This window comes from Mytilus trossulus, chromosome 3, assembly GCF_036588685.1.
Source record: "Mytilus trossulus isolate FHL-02 chromosome 3, PNRI_Mtr1.1.1.hap1, whole genome shotgun sequence".
Lineage (NCBI taxonomy): Eukaryota > Metazoa > Mollusca > Bivalvia > Mytilida > Mytilidae > Mytilus > Mytilus trossulus.
Window position 1 is genome coordinate 4554836 of NC_086375.1, and position 20010 is coordinate 4574845.

A 20010-nucleotide genomic window follows, 5' to 3' on the forward strand; every position below is an offset into this window, starting at 1 on the left:
AATCAATATGTTACAAATTTAGTTGTGAGGGTAATTTCTGCCAATCTAAAAATCTTTTTCTGTAAATGTGCTAGTCACAGCCTACTCGAGGATTACTTCTAAGAATAGAAACATATTTTGGTAGACATATGCATGTCACAGCAATTCAACAACAAATTAACAAAAGACATCTATAGTTAAGTTTTCTATACTGTCATCAATAGGCATGTGACTTTGCAGTATTAGACTTGGTACATGTCTTTTCTTTTTGATTTCTTTTGATTCTTACAAAGTGATATGTTTTCTCAAAACTGTCATGTAATACAGATTGCACCAGGAAATTGGCAAGCACCTTACAGTTGTTAATTTCTTTTAACAAAAAAGGGGGGATTTTTCTTAAACAAAAAATTGGATTCCAAAATTTGAAGGAAGTACTATTTTGATCATGGAGAGAGAAAAACAAATCTGATTGACAGTTTTTGCCTTTATATTTAATGTGAAGTCTTCAAACAAACAAATAACTTGATGCTAATTTTCTAACAAAAACATTAAAAAAAGCATAACGGTATGCAATGATGAGGTGTTTGATTTTTCACACCTGCAACACACATGTACAATCATTGACATTGTGTTATCACTTTTAGGTGTTTAGTATCTGTTATGATATCGCCTGTCAGACTAATGACAAAAGTTTTGATATTTATTGAACATCAGTGATAGGTTCATTTATGTTATACTTTGACTAATTTCATGGTAAAACCAAATCAACCTGGCACAATAGTATGTCTGGCATGACTGAAACTGGCTTCAAAACAACTAATTAATATTCCTCTCAACAAATTCTTTCTCAAGATTTATTATATCATGGTAGCTCTTATACAGATCACTCAACGAATCTCTTTTCAGAAGAGTTTTGGAAGGAGCTCAAGATCTCCCAGTATTATCTCATGCACGTAAGGCTATTACATAATTACTTCAGTGTATTCTAGATAATTACAAAATCTACTGTTTTTAAGTTCAGAGCAATCAATGCTTATTATTCAAACATTAGTTATTCCAAGTTAATAATCATGACGACCTTATCTTTATACAAGCTCTACTACTCCTCCCTCTTTTCATCTTTCTTTTTTTTAAACACAATGTAGCATCATTTGAGACTTAGAGGATTTAGACTTCAAAGTCACTATTATAACTCATAGACAAGTAACATTAGCAATGAGATTTTCTTTCTGAATTCAATTGCTAGGGACAAATGAGTGAGTAAGATTAGACATGTTAGAGGGATGACAAGTGTCACTTTTCAATCAGCTCAAACACCAAAAATATATTTAAAAAAAAAATGTGTCTGAGAACACCAATGCCCTCACTCAAGTTATGCAATTTTCCTAGATAAAAAGGGATATAACTCTACAATAACTAATGACTTACAACCGGAATTAGAACTCTATCTGTGTGTGTTGTGATGTGAATCTTTTAATAATTTACACCAGTGACTACTTCCCTTCTGAGTCTCCCTATAGCTACCCTCTATCCTACTACATGTAGAACAAGAATATTTACCTCAGCATTCTTTAAAGCCTTAATGAGTATTTGTACAGTATCTTCAAATGATCGTCCTGTCATCCGCCCGAGCTTTTCGTACATTGCTCCCAAGCAAGCAATGGCTGCACTGAAAATAGAAAGAATCAGATAATATACCAGATATACATGTATAAGGGACAACATTCATCTATCTGAATTCTTTTTGATTTTTCTGGAATCTTTTATCATAGAAAAACAAAGGATATGGGGTATCTTTTATTATGATTATCTGTGAATAAGTTGAAAAAAATTGTAAACATTTTAAATGTTTCTTCTTTCACTATTTCCCCAACAGAGCAGACATTGCATCTTGCAGTCAACATCTGAGACTTTTATTGTTGAGAAACTTACTCAAATCTAACATGAACCCTAGTTGAAACAATTCTAGTACAATATTTTATCCCATGACAAATCAAGATTACCCCCAGAAATCATAATAAACTGCATGGCTGAGTGTAGCTTGATACGTCCGCAGAGGTCTAACACCAAAAACAGTTGGAGCAAAAAAGGACACAATATTCAGGCTTGATACAGGTCTGAATTTGGACTCTATTTAAATATTTGCCATATTATAGGTTTCTGAATAAATGTAGTCAAAGAACTTGAAACAATTAAAGATTTCTTTCTGTTGCGCAATACAAAAGTTCTTTCATGTAAAGTTCTACATTTCACACTATAGAAAAGTTCTGAAGATATATTTAACTGATCTATAAAACTTCAGTATGTTGATGTTGATAGTACTTTATAATTAACAGAAAAAGCTCTCATTCATTAGGTTAATGAATATAAGATGCAAAACATTGGTTATCCTGACATTAGGCCATGCAAATGTGAATATTATAGACAGTAGTTCGATGTAAATATAGGAAAGACGGTCCACTTACGTCAGTACACCTTTCCTATATTGGTTAAATATAGGAAGGACCTATATGTGCTATTTACAATGTATAAAATTTAATTGTTGAGAGTTCTGGGTTTATTAGTAAACATGGTAACTAAAGGGCTAATATCAAAACAAAGTAGCCACTAAAATAAGTTTGTTTACAGTATGCAATAATGCAAATTAATTGAAATAAAGCATTTTTGGAGTATGGCCTTCAAATGCCAAGTTAATTGGCAACTATAAGTACAAATTATGTGCAAAATCCTCAGACCTGACACTACTGTTTTCACTGCAAGCACAACACAACAAGTTAATGCTCTGATTATTAAACAGATACATCAATTCATATAACAGTATAATGTAGCACTGCATCCATCATCGTCTAAACCCTAATTACTTATGACAACAGACTTACAGTTTCGTTGGCAGGAAGCTTGGAGAGTCATCCTTGTTCTTTATGATATCATTACATTTGCCGATCGTATGAAACAGGTCAAATGAATCGCCAACAACAAACAATGTGGCGAGGTTTCTGGCTAGTAGCTTTCTCGTTGGCGGACCCGGAGATTCACTTATTTGATTTATTAATTGTTCCACTAATTTCTTCTGTTTTTCTTTTATATCAGACTGAAAAAAAAAATATATAGATATGTGTGTTATGCCGTTTTTTGTTTGGTTTGGTTATCAACTCAAATTTAAATCCCAAATGATGCTCCCAAAATCAAATTTGCCAAACTACATGTATGAAGTTTCTCAGCTTCAAAATAATTCATCATTATTGATTTGGGGGGTGGTACATACTGAACCGTATGGAGTAGAAATTAATTAATAAATTGTCTAAAGAAAGCTTGAAAAGATTTAAATGGATGCAAGTATAGTAAATGTGTGAAACACTTCTGAATTTATATCAATTACTCCCAAGAAACATCTGAATGAATATTTGTAGGTTAAAAACAGAGCAACTGAGCTGAGAAGGGAAGGCTGATAAATGTGCAAACTGTTTAGACAACAACAACAAAATCCTGCACCCTGAAATATTCAACATAGATTGATACAAAGTCATAGTATATACATATAAAGAAACAAAACAATTTCAATAAGGGAAGTGTTCTGAAAGGACAAGGTACAATAAGACCTGTTATTGGCCCCCCTGTTTTTTCATTTTTCAAATTTTGTTTTGGAAAGCCCCAATGTCCTTTATCGAGGAACATGAAACAAAACCATGCATAAAATTACCAGACTATAACTTAATTCTTATACTTACTTTTTGTGCGGCAGATAGAACTTTATCCAGAAATCTCAGCCATTCAAATACAAATACAGGTCTTTTATTTTCTGGAATTTTTTTGAAAGCTTCTTCATTCAATAATAGACTATGTGCTAATTCCATTTTCCAAGGTTACTGAAATATTACAATTACTCACTGAAATACATGTAGATTCATGGCCATATTTCCACAAAAATTAATAACAAACTGCAGAATTTGTATAAATTCCAAAACGAAGTGAAAAGTACTGAAAATATCCACAAGGAAGAATGGTTTGATAATACCAACTAAGTACAAATTACATATATATATAAATAGATCTCCACTTAGTGCAACATATTAAAAATATCCACAAATTTATCCACAAATTCAAAGTTCTATGTCCAATTGAAATACCACAATAGGCAATCAGCAAAGTCTTGAAAATATCCTAAAATTATTAAGATATTCAACACATATTGTCAATACGATCACTCAACATTTTAAGTTAATGAACGTATGAAAATCAATCACAAATCATTTAGATGATTCTGATTTAACCAAAACATCAGCTACATGTATCAATCCATTTCACAATACATTCCATGACGTTATGAATATGCATCAAACCTGGTGTCTACGTGGAAGTACATGTTTGTTCTGAGTGGTTCTATAACATACAGATGTAGGTTTGTGACTGGGGAATGTTTATGATTATAAAATCTTTGTAATCAGTCAGTAACTACTGTACATCAAAAGAGGAGTGTTAACCAACTGTTAAATCTAAGTCTAATTAACTACTGATCAGGGAAATAGGATGCCCTTTGGACTGAAAGAAGATCCTTTTTATTTTTTGTCTTGTTTATCTTTTCTTTTTCTCTTTTTTCATGTTTCATATTCTTTTAACTTGTTTGATTTTCTTTTGTTTAGATTTTTTAGGGGGAGGGAGGGCAGATCTTTAACAAGTCTAATTAATTAATTACTGATCAGGAAATAAGATGCCCTTTGGATTGAAAGAAAGTACTCATTTATTTTTTTTCTTGTTTATCTTTTCTTTTCCATTTTTTCTTATTCTTCGTAGTTAATTGATTTTCTTTTGTTTAGTTATTTTAGCATGTTTAGGGGGAGGGGAAGGAAGAGAAAATGGCTTTAGATGTTAACCAAGTCTTATTAATTATCTATGTTCTGATCAGGAAATAGTTATGCAAAGGATGCCTTTTGTATTCAAAACAGACTTTTCTATTTTATCGTATGTTTTTATATGTTGTGATGTTATGCTATTGTTTCAGAAAAAGGGAGAAGGTTTGGGCCCATTAAAACGTTTAATCCCGCTGCAAATGTTTGCACCTGTCCTAAGTCAGGAATCTGATGTACAGTAGTTGTCGTTTGTTTATGTAATATATACGTGTTTCTCGTTTCTCGTTTTGTTTATATAGATTAGACCGTTGGTTTTCCCGTTTGAATGGTTTTACACTAGTAATTTTGGGGCCCTTTATAGCTTGTTGTTCGGTGTGAGCCAAGGCTCCGTGTTGAAGGCCGTACTTTAACCTATAATGGTTTAATTTTTAAATTGTTATTTGGATGGAGAGTTGTCTCATTGGCACTCACACCACATCATCCTATATCTATTTTCTCTTTATACATTTTCAAGAAAAAGGGGGATGTGGCATGAATACATCTTAAATATTTAAAATGTCAATCTATATGTTTGCTTTTCTTTAGTTTGTTAGTTTTTATTTTATGTAAATCTGGTACAAATGTAAAAAGTTCCAAATTCAATTAATCTTCATATAATATGGCGGCCTTCATTAATTAATGCCATTTAATTTTAAAACAAAATTGTGCTGCTTGTTCTTACTTTGGTCTTTTAGAATCTGAGCATATGTGTTTACACTCATGCCTTGTTCCTAGCCTTGTTCTAATAAAAAAATCCTAATGAATTTCTCGCTGGGTTTTATTATATAAATTTGTTAACCATGTGATCAATTAATCTTAACACTGTGATCAATAACATAGCAGGACTTTTTTAGTATTTTCCCATCCCCTTGAGTAAAATTTTCTATCATCAAATAAAGTCTTCCCACATCCCTGTGATGTCAAATGTTACGTCTAAATTGTAAAATCTATTGTCTAAATGGTAAAATCTATTATCTGTATGAAAAGAGACACATTATATATTATACAACTAACTTCATCTGTTATTGATTTCAAACTAGGACATCCAATCATTTGTCTACTGCATTCTCTATAGATGACTCATTTTTTGTTTACAGTCTATATAGCTATATTTCTATTGGTAAAAAATAGTCATACCATATATAGATCAATTTAATTTGTATGACATACTTTTGTAATTACAGCGGTTTGTGTAAGTAGGAGAATAAAAAGAAATCTCCTAATTACATACTAATGTTCCTGATGTTCAGTGGTTGTCGTTTGTTGATTTGGTTCATAACTAGTTCTAATTTTCTTGATTTTTATATAGATTAGACAGTTGGTTTAAAGATTTGAACGGTTTCACACTAGTCATTATAGCTTGCTGTTTGGTGTGAGAAAAGGTTCTACTTTGATCTATAATGGTTAACTTTTATTTTAAATTTACAAATTGTGACTGTGATGGACAGTTGTATGATTGGCATTCAACCCACATCTTCTTGTATATAAATCAGGATTTATTTATTTGTCATGGATACCAACTTTCGTGGACTCAGGAAAAATCATACTTTTGTGGCTATATAATTTCATGGTTTTGGCTGAGTTTGCATACAAGCATAAAGAAATTTGAACTTCGGTGAACATTTGAGTTCGAGGTTAACTCCCATCCACGAAATCCATGAATTTTTTTCTCACGAATAATAATGAATTCACAGTAGTAAAATGTATATAAAATTTACATGTAGATATGTGCATTTATCAAAAAAAAAAACAAAAAGTATGAAAGTATACAGATCTTTAGATTTATATAACAAAGAAGAGTGTAAAGTTTTAAGCATTAATAATAAATTGTTTTTGAGAAACGGTGTGACATGTAAAAAAAACCTTCCCCTTGTTTACAAAATACTTGATAACTCCAAATTTTTTTTTGAATCATCACCAAAAAGTATGCAGATCTTTAGATTAATTTAACAAAGAAGTGTGTAAAGATTTAAGCAATAATCGTGCGACATGTGAAAAAAACACAACCCTGTTTTAGTTACAAAGTGCTGTAACTCAAAAAGTTGTAATCTTATTTCCACCAAAAAGTAAACAGATCATTTAACCACCATATAAAGAAACAACTATATTAAGTTTCATGAAATTTGGATAAGTCATTCTCAAGTTACGAAGTGACATGTTGACGCCAGACAGACAGACGGACATTTGTATACCATAACACGTCAAGTCAAAATTTCGACGGGCGTATAAAAATTATGTGACACAAATCTGGTAAATTTTTTTTAAAGATTTTTCTGTCCCAAATATTACATATTTTGTTGTCTAAAACACAAAACTTATGACATATATATTGCAGCTACAATGAACATTTATACTGTTACAAAGCAATGGTCTTTAAATCAAAATGAAAATATGATACACCCAATACACTTCTACTTGTAAATTACTATCTCCTGGAAAGGGAAGTAACTCCAAGTTTTACTTACATGTACAAATGTACCCTCTCAAAAATCCAGGACTGGAGCTACCTTCATATGCATATTGAAATTTAGCTGGTGGTAATGTTGTTTTAACAAAAAAACAGATTTCACAGTCCCTGATGTTGCACATATTTATCAGCTGAAGGGGCAATAACCTAACAATCTTTTTTATTTTCCTTAACTCTTTGTAAATATCTTAGAAAAATGGAGGCTTGAGAGAAAATGTAATGATAATTCTTATAAAATTAAAGTTTCGATGTGGCATAACTCTTCTGAGAATATTATATTAAACTTGCGAAATTATCAGAGACATTGCTGAACAATGAAACCTTAGGCATAGTCTTGGTTAAAATCCGGCAATCATCATGATCATTAAACATATGTATGTGAGAGCCCTAACAATTATAATAATTTTTAAATTTAGTAAAAATTTAAATGTTACAACAGCAGTGTTCCAGCTAGGCCGTTTTCAGAGGGCGCGGCGCCCGCTCTTTCCCAAGTGCTACCCTGTGCCCTTTTAATAGTTTCCGGGGCGCCCTGCCTTTTTTGCAGATCAATTGTATATTTATTTGTTCGTCATGTTCGTATTGATATGATACGCTAATTACTAATTTTTACCTGGGGAAAAGTTTATGACTATGTTTACGACCCCAAGCTAATCAACGGTTACAACTGGTGTCAGAATCTGTTGTTATAGGTAATCCGTTTATCGGATGGGTCATTAATGATTATCAACATCAATTCATTCAAATAGAATCGGTCAGTCTGCAATTATCTTTGAAAAAATGTGCATACAACAACTTGGGCATTTTCATGTTTACCGTAGTTTCATGGAGGAAACGTAATGACAGAAAGTTGTAAACCATAATAAAATCGTTGAAGCTATTGTTTTACTGGTTTTCCGTGAATTAAACAGAAAATTCAGACGTATTTGACATTGACTGCCCTCATTTTTGATAAGAAAATAAGAAAATCGACCGCCATATTGTGATCCTATTTACGTACTGTTTATAATCCTCCAAAGAAGGAGCACACCCGAATAAAGAAAGATAACTCAATCTGATTTTTTCCTAGCAATCAGTAACCCATTATGATTAACATATTCTAAAATATGTCTACATGTACATACTTCTTGCTAAAGAATATAACTGTTTAGGTATTTTGAGTTATGGGAAAAGTTAAAGAGGGTCTTAGTAGCAGTGTTGGTAGGGTGCCTTGGTCATCTTTTTCTGTGTTCTTTATTTTGGATAAAAAAGATTACTGTTGCTATATATCCCAACATTTACATTTATTGAGCACAGCTGTTTTGTGCTGTATTGCCATTAATTACAGCAGGGGTAGAAAGGTGAAACGGGTAAAATGTGCCAGACCATAGAAACAGAATGAAACAGGTCACCTTTCAAAACATACTGCATATAAAGCTCAACTGTGCCAAGCAATGATTTAAAAACTTATGTGACAAGCTGCTTGACAAGTTTTTCAGCCTAAAAAGTAGAAAGATAGTTCTATATGGGCTAATGATGTTGTTCTTGTTCAACCTGTGATTCAACGAATGAACACAATGTTTGATTAATATCTTTTATTAAAACATGCCCTTTTCATATTATCATATCACACGTTAAATGCCCTTTTTCAGAATTGACACCCTGCCCTTTTTCAGAATTGGCACCCTGCCCTTTTAAAATCCTAGCTGGAAAACTGAACAGCAAGTAAAAATAAATGGGGAATGATACAGATGATGCCCAATCTTGCATATCATATAGAGAGAGAAATCCTGAAATTTCGAGCTTAAAAACATCTGATCCCAAAGTCCAGATAAAGGTCCTATCCCCCTCTATATAGGTATAAAGGGACATAAAAAACGGTAAAGTGCCAAAAAAGTCATTAAACAACTTATTTACGATTAAGTTCTTGTTTCACATTGTAATTATATTTGCATTCTAGTATAAGAATCTTAAAAGCACCAATCCTAGTATGCTTATTACTGTTTGAATTTGAGCTTTACTCTGTTCTCATTGTACACGTACACATGTACATTTGTACCAATGAATTTCTCCATTACAAACCATTGCTTAGAAAGCAAAATAAATATGGTGTATGTTTTTGATTAGTTATCAAAGGTACCAGGATTATAATTTAGTACTCCAGACAAGCGACACAAAGAAAACATTTCACCACTTTTTTGACGATCTTACTATTTACCATGTTTACTAAAAACTAGAGGCTCTAAAGAGCCTGTGTCGCTCACCTTGGTCTATGTGAATATTAAACAAAGGAAGCAGATTGAAAATTGACTACAAAGGTCAATAACTCCTACAGGGGTCAATTGACCATTTCGTTCATGTTGACTTATTTGTAGATCTTACTTTGCTGAACATTATTGCTGATTACAGTTTACCTATATCTATAATAATATTCAATATAAAACAGCAAAATTTCCTTAAAATTACCAATTCAGGGGCCGCAACCTAAAAACAGGTTGTCCAATTCATCTGAAAATTTCAGGGCAGATAGATCTTGACCTGATTAACAATTTTACTTCATGTCAGATTTTCTCTAAATTATTTGGTTTTTGAGTTATAAGCCAAAAACTGCATTTTACCCCTATGTTCTATTTTTAGCCGTGGCGGCCATCTTGGTTTGATGGCCAGGTCACCGGACACATTTTTTAAACAAGAAACCCCAAAGATGATTGTGGCCAATAGATATAGGAAGATGTGGTGTGAGTGCCAATGAGACAACTCTCCATCCAAATAACAATTTAAAAATTAAACCATTATAGGTTAAAGTACGGCCTTCAACACGGAGCCTTGGCTCACACCGAACAACAAGCTATAAAGGGCCCCAAAATTACTAGTGTAAAACCATTCAAACGGGAAAACCAACGGTCTAATCTATATAAACAAAACGAGAAACGAGAAACACGTATATATTACATAAACAAACGACAACTACTGTACATCAGATTCCTGACTTAGGACAGGTGCAAACATTTGCAGCGGGATTAAACGTTTTAATGGGCCCAAACCTTCTCCCTTTTTCTGAAACAATAGCATAACATCACAACATATAAAAACATACGATAAAATATCAATTAGCAGACTTAACTCAATCAAAAAACGTATGATTACACAAAGAACGAATAAATTTGATCTGCGATATCTGAATACAAATGCACAGTTAATTAAATATTAGAGACAAACAGTCATGACCAAAAGGCTATCAAACAAATTCAAACACACTGAGAAATATTTAACCAATCAATGTTCACTTTAGAAAAAAAACAGTTTTTTATAATCTTGAAGTTTATACAAATGTTGTAAGAATAAGTGAAAAATTGAAGATATAACAAATAATCAAAGCTGGTATACAGCCAAGATCCATATAAATAAAAAATGACAAAAAAGCATTATAAACAGTATCAACAGGTCGAATTAACAAGAAAATACGATTTGAGAGTACTCGCAGTTACTGACAGCTAGTTAAAAGCCAAAACCAATTAATAGTAAAAAATCATGCATCAGAGACTAAAATCGACTAAAACACATCACAGGGATTTAGTATTTTAACGTCATTAATAGTCAAAGAAGACATGACTTGTGCAATGCCAAAAATTAATGTATCGACAGGTAGTAGTATAGTGAAGAGCGACTTCTATAGAAATAAAAGTTAACGTGGCTGTGTCCCCTATACATCTCGCCTCAAAAGATAATGAAATTTAGTTATGTTTTAATTTGCTAATGACAAAATCAATATTAGTGCCAATGTGAACTATATTCAGAGATCTAATTACAATATTGGTACGATAACCCTTACTTATAAGTTTGTTTAAAGGTTCGATGAGTTTACAAGGATCACATAGTGATTTCCTCGCTTTAAGTACAATATTACCATAAAATTTAGGATGAGAAATACCATCTTTAATAAGCTTTCTACAGGTATAGCCAAATTTACTAATCAAATCTTTGTATCTATGAAAGAATTTAGTAAAAGTTTTAAGTAATTTATGGTATCGAAATCCCTGACACAACAATTTACCAGTGATGCATTGATTACGTTCGTTAAAATCTATGACATCAGAACACACACGGGCAAACCAAACGAGTTGCGATATATAAACACCCTATGATGGAGCCAAAGGCACATCGCCGTCTAAAAAAGGAAAATTAACAATAGGAAATGAAAAATCGTCTCTTTTGTCGTAAATTTTAGTGTGAAGTTTCCCGTTTGAAATTGAAATGTCTAAATCTAGAAAAGGACAACTGCTGCTGTTTATGTTAGATTTAGTTAAAGTAAGTTCGTTTGGGTAAATTTCTGAAGTATATTTAGAGAACTCTGGATTATTCAACGAAAAAATATCATCCAGATAACGGTAGGTATTTTTGAATGTATCAACCAAATGTAACAATGATGGGTCTTTACTGAGTTTGGTCATAAACTGAGATTCATAGCAATATAGAAATAAATCTGCTATTAAAGGGGCACAGTTGGTGCCCATAGGAATACCTACTACCTGACGATACACTTTATCGCCGAAACGTACATAAATGTTATCAAGCAGAAAGTTTAAAGCTTCAATCATATCCTCACATTTCCAGTAAGTGTATCTAGCATACTTTCCTTTTTCGTTACAGAAAAAGGCCTTAAACGAGTTACAGCAAATAAAATTACAATGAGATTTTTCGAAAGACCATTTTATCAAATACAAAAACTTTTTCTTTATAAGATTGTGTGGAAGTGTAGTGTACAGAGTAGAAAAATCATAACTGTCAACAGAATTGTAAGGACCATTGAAAGCATGTATTTTATCTAAAACCTCTAAAGAATTTTTAACACTCCAAAAATAATTAATACCATTATTTTCATAAGTTTGGATCAATTTGGCACAGCAGTTTCAGAGAAGAAGATTTTAGTAAAAGATATATAAAATTTACGAAAAATTGTTAAAAATTGACTTTAAAGGGCAATAACTCCTAAAGAGGTCAACTGACCATTTTGGTCATGTTGACTTATTTGTAAATCTGACCTTGCTGAACATTATTGCTGTTTACAGTTTACCTATATCTATAATAATATTCAATATAATAACCAAAAAAACAGCAAAATTTCCTTAAAATTACCAATTCAGGGGCCGCAACCCAAAAACAGGTTGTCCAATTCATCTGAAAATTTCAGGGCAGATAGATCTCCACCTGATTAACAATTTTACCCAATGTCAGATTTGCTCTAAATGCTTTGGTTTTTGAGTTATAAGCCAAAAACTACATTTTACCCCTATGTTCTATTTATAGCCATGGCGGTCATCTTGGTTAGTTGGCGGGGTCACCAGACACAATTTTTAAACTAGATACCCCAATGATGATTGTGGCCAAGTTTCAAATAATTTGGCCCAGCAGTTTCAGAGGAGAAGATTTTTCTAAAAGATTACTAAGATTTACGAAAAATGGTTAAAAATTGACTATAAAGGGCAATAACTCCTAAAGTGGTCAACTGATCATTTTGGTCATGTTGACTTATTTGTAGATCTTACTTTGCTGAACATTATTGCTTGTACAGTTTATCTCTATCTGAAATAATATTCAAGATAATAACCAAAAACAACAAAATTTCCTTAAAATTACCAATTCAGGGGCAGCAACCTAACAACGGAATGTCAGATTCATCTGAAAATTTCAGGGCAGATAGATTTTAACCTGATTAACAATATTACCCCCATGTCAGATTTGCCCTAAATGCTTTGGTTTTTGAGTTATAAGCCAAAAACTGCATTTTACCCCTATGTTCTATTTATAGCCATGGCGGCCATCTTGGTTAGTTGGCGGGGTCACCGGACACAATTTTTAAACTAGATACCCCAATGATGATTGTGGCCAAGTTTGGTTAAATTTGGCCCAGTAGTTTCAGAGGAGAAGATTTTTGTAAAAGTTAACGCAGGACGACGACGACCTTCGGGCCAGGTGAGCTAAAAAGGTTCTAAAGCCTAAATTTAATACATGTAGAACAGTGGTTGCCAATCAGAAGCATTTATCTTAAAATTTGAAAAAAATATGTAGGATTCCTTATACATTTTTATATGTGATATAAGCTAAATTCTTATTACACTTGCATGTACATGTATGAAGAGCACATCACAAACACGGTTTCATATAGATTAAAATAAAAAAAAATAATGTTCCCACCCACCCCATTATTTTTTTTTAAATGTGGAAGAAAATTTACTTTTTGAATTTAGTTGGCCTTATGAGTATATGCATAATTTTCATAAAATTTTGTTTTTGTAAACTTTTTCCATTTTGAAAGGGACATGTACATGTATACATTGTAACTCTAGCATGTCTACAACAATAAAAGTGACACCCCAAAAATTTAAACTTGATCTGTATTTAGGGGTAATAAGCAATTAAGCATTGTGTATTTATATATAATTGGTAGAGACTAATTTAACTCAACTTAGAGAATGGAAACAAAAAATTCAACAATTTTTCCATTTAAAAAGGGGCACAACTCTAGAACAGTCAAAGTGACTGATACCACCAAAATTTAAACTTGATCTGTATTTTGTCATAAAAAGCCAGCCTTGACACATGCTTGAGGTCAAGTTTCAAACCTTTTGGTTGAGGTTAACTACAGTTTGAATATGGTAACTAAAAATTCAGCAATTTTTCCATGAAGGGGCATAACTTTAAAACAGTTAAAGTGACCTCACCAAAATTCAAACTTGATCTGTGGTAATAAGCAATGTGTATAAGTTTCATACTATTTGGTGGAGGCAAACTAAAGTTAGACAACTTTAGGATGTGCGAATGTTCATACAGACTTACAAGAGTAAAATTGCTACATGAAGTGGGTCTCATTGTGGTCTAAGCGTGACGTGGGATTGTCGATATTGTGTAAGTGTGACACGTAGAAGTCAAATTATTGTGTCGTAAAAACGGGAAATTACGTCTAGCGGGACCCGGGAAATGGCAAAAAATGAGAACTGCTAACATACATAGTGTAAGTGGAATACGGGAATCTGTCAAAATAGTAAGCGGGATCTGGGATCAGAACCCCCCCCCCCCCCAATGAGACCCCCATGTATGATGGAGGCATTAAAAGACAATTAAATGTGTTTTTAATTTGTATATTTAGAACAATTGAATTGATATTAAGATTTTTTATGCTAAATTTGTTTTCTTGTCAATAATTTATACTTCTTATTGCTAAATTATTATTCTTGTTGCTAATATGAGGGGGTCTCATTGGGGGGTTCCGATCCCAGATCCCGCTTACTGTTTTGTCGGATTCCTGTATCCCGCTTACACTATATACGTAAGCAATTATTATTATTTTGTCATTTCCCGGGTCCCACAAGACCTCATTTCCCGTTTTCACGACACAATAATTCGATTTTCACGTGTCACGCTTACAAAAAATCGTCAATCCCGCGTCACGCTTAGACCCCAATGAGACCCACATATAATTCTTCTTGTGACTTCTTGACAGGGATCTGGTTACTGCCATACGTATTTTAAAGATTTGCTGACTTTGAAACCATTCAAAAATAACACCTTTCTCATATAAGACCATATTAACACGGAACTATTCATACACTACAAGGCTATATGATATCAATTTATTTATCCTGCTGGTGATGTTGATAGAAATTAAAAATTGTTCATTTTGTAACTTGTTATTGGCAAGTCTGGCAAATATTTGCCTCCTATACTACATTCAATGAACTTCAAACGTAACCTAAATGATATACTTTTAAAGATTCGTTAAGAAAAGTAAATATAAATTGTAAAGAATGAAAAACTTACATTTTTCGCAAAACAATCCAAAATATAGCTGATTATGCCGACGATTTTAGCCACTTCCTGTTTACTCTTCTGCGCATGCGATGACGTAAATTTTTACATTGAAGTGTGTATTTACAATCAAGATTGGTCACCAATCAATTAAGAACATTATTGATTGATTGATTGATTGATTGATTGATTGATTGATTGATTGATTGATTGATTGATTGATTGATTGATTGATTGATTGATTGATAAAGATACGAAATATTTCTCACAAAAAAATTGAACTCCGAGGAAAATTAAAAAAAAAAAGACCCATATCAAATGGCAAAATCAAATGATAAATTCTATCAAACAAATGTGATTATCAAGTTTTTTCTTTCAATAGAGATTTACAATCAAATAATGTATCACCTACCACCCTTCCCACCAATACTCAGTGTAGGTGCTGCATAGATTTCAATGTACTTCTGTCTTCTCTGAAAATCTGAAACTGACTGTTCAAATGGTATATGTGTTGCTAGTACAGATGCGGATTTAGAGGAGGCAGCCCCCCCCCCCCTTTTTGGTGGAAAAATTTGTTTGCTTATATAGAAAATCACTGAAGCGTGACTAGAGCTGGCCCCCTTTTAGGTCAGTCAGTGGGCCCCCACTTATGAAAATTTCTGGATCCGCCACTGTGCTAGTATATTGAGTAAGAATGTCTCACATAATTAAAAAGGCTTGACTATAGATAAAGAAACTTTTTTTATTTGAAATTTTGATTTCTTAATAAGTCAATCCACTCATTTAAGACTACAGGTAATTACTGTGACACCAATACCAAACGACTTTTAGATTACTTAGTAGCTTCAGAAAGTGTCTACATAAAAACAGCATAAATTGCCTACTGACATATAAGAATAATTGTAAACCAACATTAAAAGTAACCAAAGAGATTGCAAATTAGACATATTTAAAGTTTCAATACTGTATGACAATAGGTATTAGAAACAAAATGCACTGGTTGACTTACACTAGCATGCTTTGGAAAATAATCATGGAACACCAACTTGACAGCAGCAGCTTGTTATCAATGTCAATTTTAATTAGTTTAATTAAGATATAAAGTTGTTTTTTATGAAATGAACCACCATAGATTATTTTTTAATTGAAAATATTTTCAATGGTATTTTTTAACTTGTAGTATTTTGTCCGGAAATTTAGTGCTACGCCAAACTTGGTTTTTATATTAAAATTTATATTAAAAATGATGCACAGTCACATAAATAATTAAATATAAAAATAGTTCTTTTATTTAATGCAAATACTATATTCATGTCTTTAAATAAATATAACTTACAAATATTTAGTATCTTTATTTTTAAGCTTCCGTATAGGCAGTTTATTTAAATAATTTCTACGGTGAACATCGGGGCTGTTTGCAAATGGAAGCTGTCAACAAATAAATTTTTGATTCCTCAGTAAAACACTTTAATTTTACCATGGGGAAAGAGCTTGGACCCCTACAAAAGTTTCAGAAAGAAGCTGATACATATAAGAAAAAGGTATTGCAACTTCTGTGATGAAAGGTCAATGAACAAATTAAAGAATTCAGAACGTTTTAGAAAAAACATGTTAAAACATGACCATCTCTACCAAAACCAAACTTTTGCTTTTAGTAAAAATTAATGCTTATAGTTATGTTCTTTTTTTCAATCAAGATATATGCCAGTAGGCCCCAAATCAATCAGGTCCTATATTCAGTTGATCAGAACCCAATAAAAAATATATTTATAGCGAATATTAATGAAGATGGATATAAATTGTAATTTAAATGTTATAGAATGTAAAACATTTGTAAAAGGTGAATGATAAAAAAAGTTGGCCATTTACGAATATTTTCATTAGGTACTATATTGATTATGTTTTCATTACAAGTTTTTAAGATTATTGGGTATAATTTTAATAAAAACATATCTAACAGAATTTAGTGCAATTAGATATAAATTCTTTAGGTATAAAGTTGATACTGCTTTTACCTGCAATTCCTGTGTGAAATTATTTCCCTGTTTGGATATTCATTTCATCTTTTAATCTCAGAAGTAACAATAATTATTTCTTATTGATACTTATCGTGGGTAACCATAGCCAGTGCCTTTCTGATTAGACATATAAAAGGGTATTTATGTTCATCATGTTCATCCTTTTAACATTTCCATTAATTTTTATGCCCCATTTATGGACACTGTTCCTTTGCTTTTTGAGTGTTTTTTTTTTGCTATTCATGTTCTAATCCTTTGTGTTTCTATTGTGTTATTTACAAAATAAAATTATTCTTTGTTGTTTAAACTCGTCTTAATTATGTATTTTTAGGTTGACAAACAAGCAAAGGATAGTACTAAAGCGGCAAACGACAAAAAAATAAAGACAGATGAAGAAAAACTAAAAGGCTTTTTTAAAGGGTATGTAATCATGGTAATTAAATACATTATGCAATGTCTAAATGACATAAAATATAAATCTCCTCATGGTTGATATATTAATTAATTGAATTAGATTATCAGACATTCATTGTATTACGAAAATGGAAGTTCTTTTATGTACATGCTTACAAAATTTCTAACAAGATATTGTTTGATTGAATTGAAAGAAAAATAGGTCTTAGGGTCACATGTTAACAAGTACTTGAAATGTGTAATTATTATAAAAATATATATCATCATTTCCTTTTTCAGGTGTTATGATCTCAAAGCTCAAGTTGATGACTTACTGAAGCAGGCTAATGAACTTTCAGAGGTAACTAAACATGAATACATGTCAATTGTAAAGTGTCATATCGAAGAAAGAAAAAAAGATACACTGTTTAAAGTATCTATTTTACACAAATCTAATACCGTAGGGGTCACAATGGCCAAGTGGTCTATGTAGTTCTACGACTGTTAACATTAGAAAGTCATCATTTTACTTGTGAGTTGGAACACCGCTCCTGTGGGTGCACTTGACTCAAATCTTAATTGACTAGGATTGTCAGTTTTCCTATCAAAGGTTGTGGTTTTCTCCAGGCACTCAGGCTTCCTCCACCTATGAAAACTGGCAGCCATGAAATAGCCAAAAAGTGGTGCTTAAAAGTGACGTTAAAATACCAACAATCAATCAATCAATCAAACTCATACCGTATTTCAGGCAAATTTATGATGTCACACTTGACTTTGGATGACTGGAACCGCAGTTAAGTCAAATACTTTGACCCTTTGACTACGTTACAACCACTGTACATGCATTTGTTATATTTTGATAATGTAATTTTCATCATTGTTGCTGCAGTTATACACATTAAATGTGACATTGACTTCTCTAAAAAATAACTTGTTTTATTTTACTTGATTGCTATTTTGTAGGAAAATGAGCCAAGCAAAATAAAAGATTTTGAAAAGAAGAAAACAACAGAAGTAAACAGAATTACAACATGGCAGGTAGGCAACAGGCAAACATAATTTGATTTAAAATAAAAAGAGGTACATTACAGTCTTAGGTTACAAAATTTCTTACAATAATTATGAAATATATTTATTATTTATATTTTTAGGGAAATCAATGTTTAAAGACAAATATGAATTTCTGCATGAAAATATCATATGGCTATATAGTACAAAATGACACTGACTTTCAGTACATAAGGATTTCATAGTTATGACATTTCATAAAAATATTTCATAATAACCATTAAAAAAAAATGTACACATTTACGAAATTTCAGCATTTTATTTCTTGAATTTTTCATTCTTAACAGACGCAGTTACAGACAGCAATGGACAAAGTTTTACCAGATGAGAAAGGTGTCTCTTATCTCAAGTAAGTAAATGACAGAGGTTTTACCAGATGAGAAAGGTGTCGCTTATCTCAAGTAAGTAAATGACAGAGGTTTTACAAGATGAGAAAGGTGTCGCTTATCTCAAGTAAGTAAATGAAAGTATTGGGATATCTTAAGTAAGATAAATTTATTTATTTGAGCTTTACTACATGGATACCATTACACCTCATCTTCATTTTATCAAAGCTACAACATTTTATCAGAAAAAAACATGTTACTGTGGATTCATTTATTTTCGTGGTCACAAATTTTCGTGGTTTGAGGAAAACATATTCGTGGATATTGAATTTCGTGGTTTTGGCAAAGTCTACGCTCATTCCTTTACAAAATTTGTATTTCGTTGAACATTTGAATTCATGGTTCTCCTGTACCCACGAAATCTATGAAAATTGGTATCCAACGAATATTAATGAATCCACAGTATCCTTTTTCATTTTTTTTCAGCAATTGTAGCTGAGAGGCAGGGTATTATGGAACCTTTTTTTTTTAATTCAAAATGACAGATGTGAATAAAGTTTACAAAGGTTTTTTTCGGTCATGCTTGTTAATCTTCTAATGAGACTGGTCATTGTATTGATTGTTGTACTCTAAATGTCTGGTGTCATTGAGACTGTACACCCTTTCCTCTTGACCTTCCCTTTAAATACAGAACAGAGAGAAATTCTGATGAAGGATCTTAGATGTCTCCTTGGTATTGCATATGATGTTATTATTTACATCTGGTAAACCAAACTTATTGTATAAAAAGGTGCATATACTGTAAACCAACTTATTTTAGCGAGCGATTTATTTTCGCGAGTAGAAAATTAACGCGAATATAAATCGTCACGAATGTGTAAAACTTGGATCTTTCCTTGTTAAACTATATCCAGAAATTAGAAAATCGCAAAATTAAATAGCCGCGAAATAGTTTACAAAGGGTAAAACGCGAAATAAAGTATCCGCGAAAATAAGTTGGTTTACAGTAATGAAATATGTATTCAATTGGTCTTGAGAAATATCTTGTCAAATGCTATTAAATAGTGTATTTGCAGCATATTTTTCACCTC

At 32.0% G+C, this 20010-nt stretch overlaps 2 protein-coding genes across 6 annotated transcripts in view; one reads left to right on the top strand and one right to left on the bottom strand.

Moving 5' to 3' along the window:
* The window catches only part of LOC134710023 (HEAT repeat-containing protein 5B-like), a 51311-nt gene extending 36090 nt beyond the window's left edge, over window positions 1-15221 (bottom strand). Inside the window, exons 1-4 of the mRNA XM_063570169.1 lie at window positions 15127-15221; window positions 3708-3845; window positions 2859-3070; window positions 1540-1648 (exon numbers count right to left, since the gene is read on the bottom strand). Of these exons, the coding sequence (XP_063426239.1) occupies window positions 1540-1648; window positions 2859-3070; window positions 3708-3833 (447 nt within the window). The 5' untranslated portion in view covers window positions 3834-3845; window positions 15127-15221. The remainder of the gene's footprint in view (window positions 1-1539; window positions 1649-2858; window positions 3071-3707; window positions 3846-15126) is intronic.
* A 1292-nt stretch (window positions 15222-16513) lies between these two features.
* Window positions 16514-20010, top strand: part of LOC134710024 (nephrocystin-1-like) — a 28299-nt gene continuing 24802 nt past the window's right edge. For all 5 annotated transcript variants that reach the window (XM_063570171.1, XM_063570172.1, XM_063570170.1 and 2 more), the window contains exons 1-6: window positions 16514-16655; window positions 17464-17552; window positions 17826-17886; window positions 18489-18563; window positions 18881-18907; window positions 18960-18994. In XM_063570171.1, coding sequence (XP_063426241.1) covers window positions 16593-16655; window positions 17464-17552; window positions 17826-17886; window positions 18489-18563; window positions 18881-18907; window positions 18960-18994 — 350 coding nt within the window. In that variant the 5' untranslated portion in view covers window positions 16514-16592. The remainder of the gene's footprint in view (window positions 16656-17463; window positions 17553-17825; window positions 17887-18488; window positions 18564-18880; window positions 18908-18959; window positions 18995-20010) is intronic.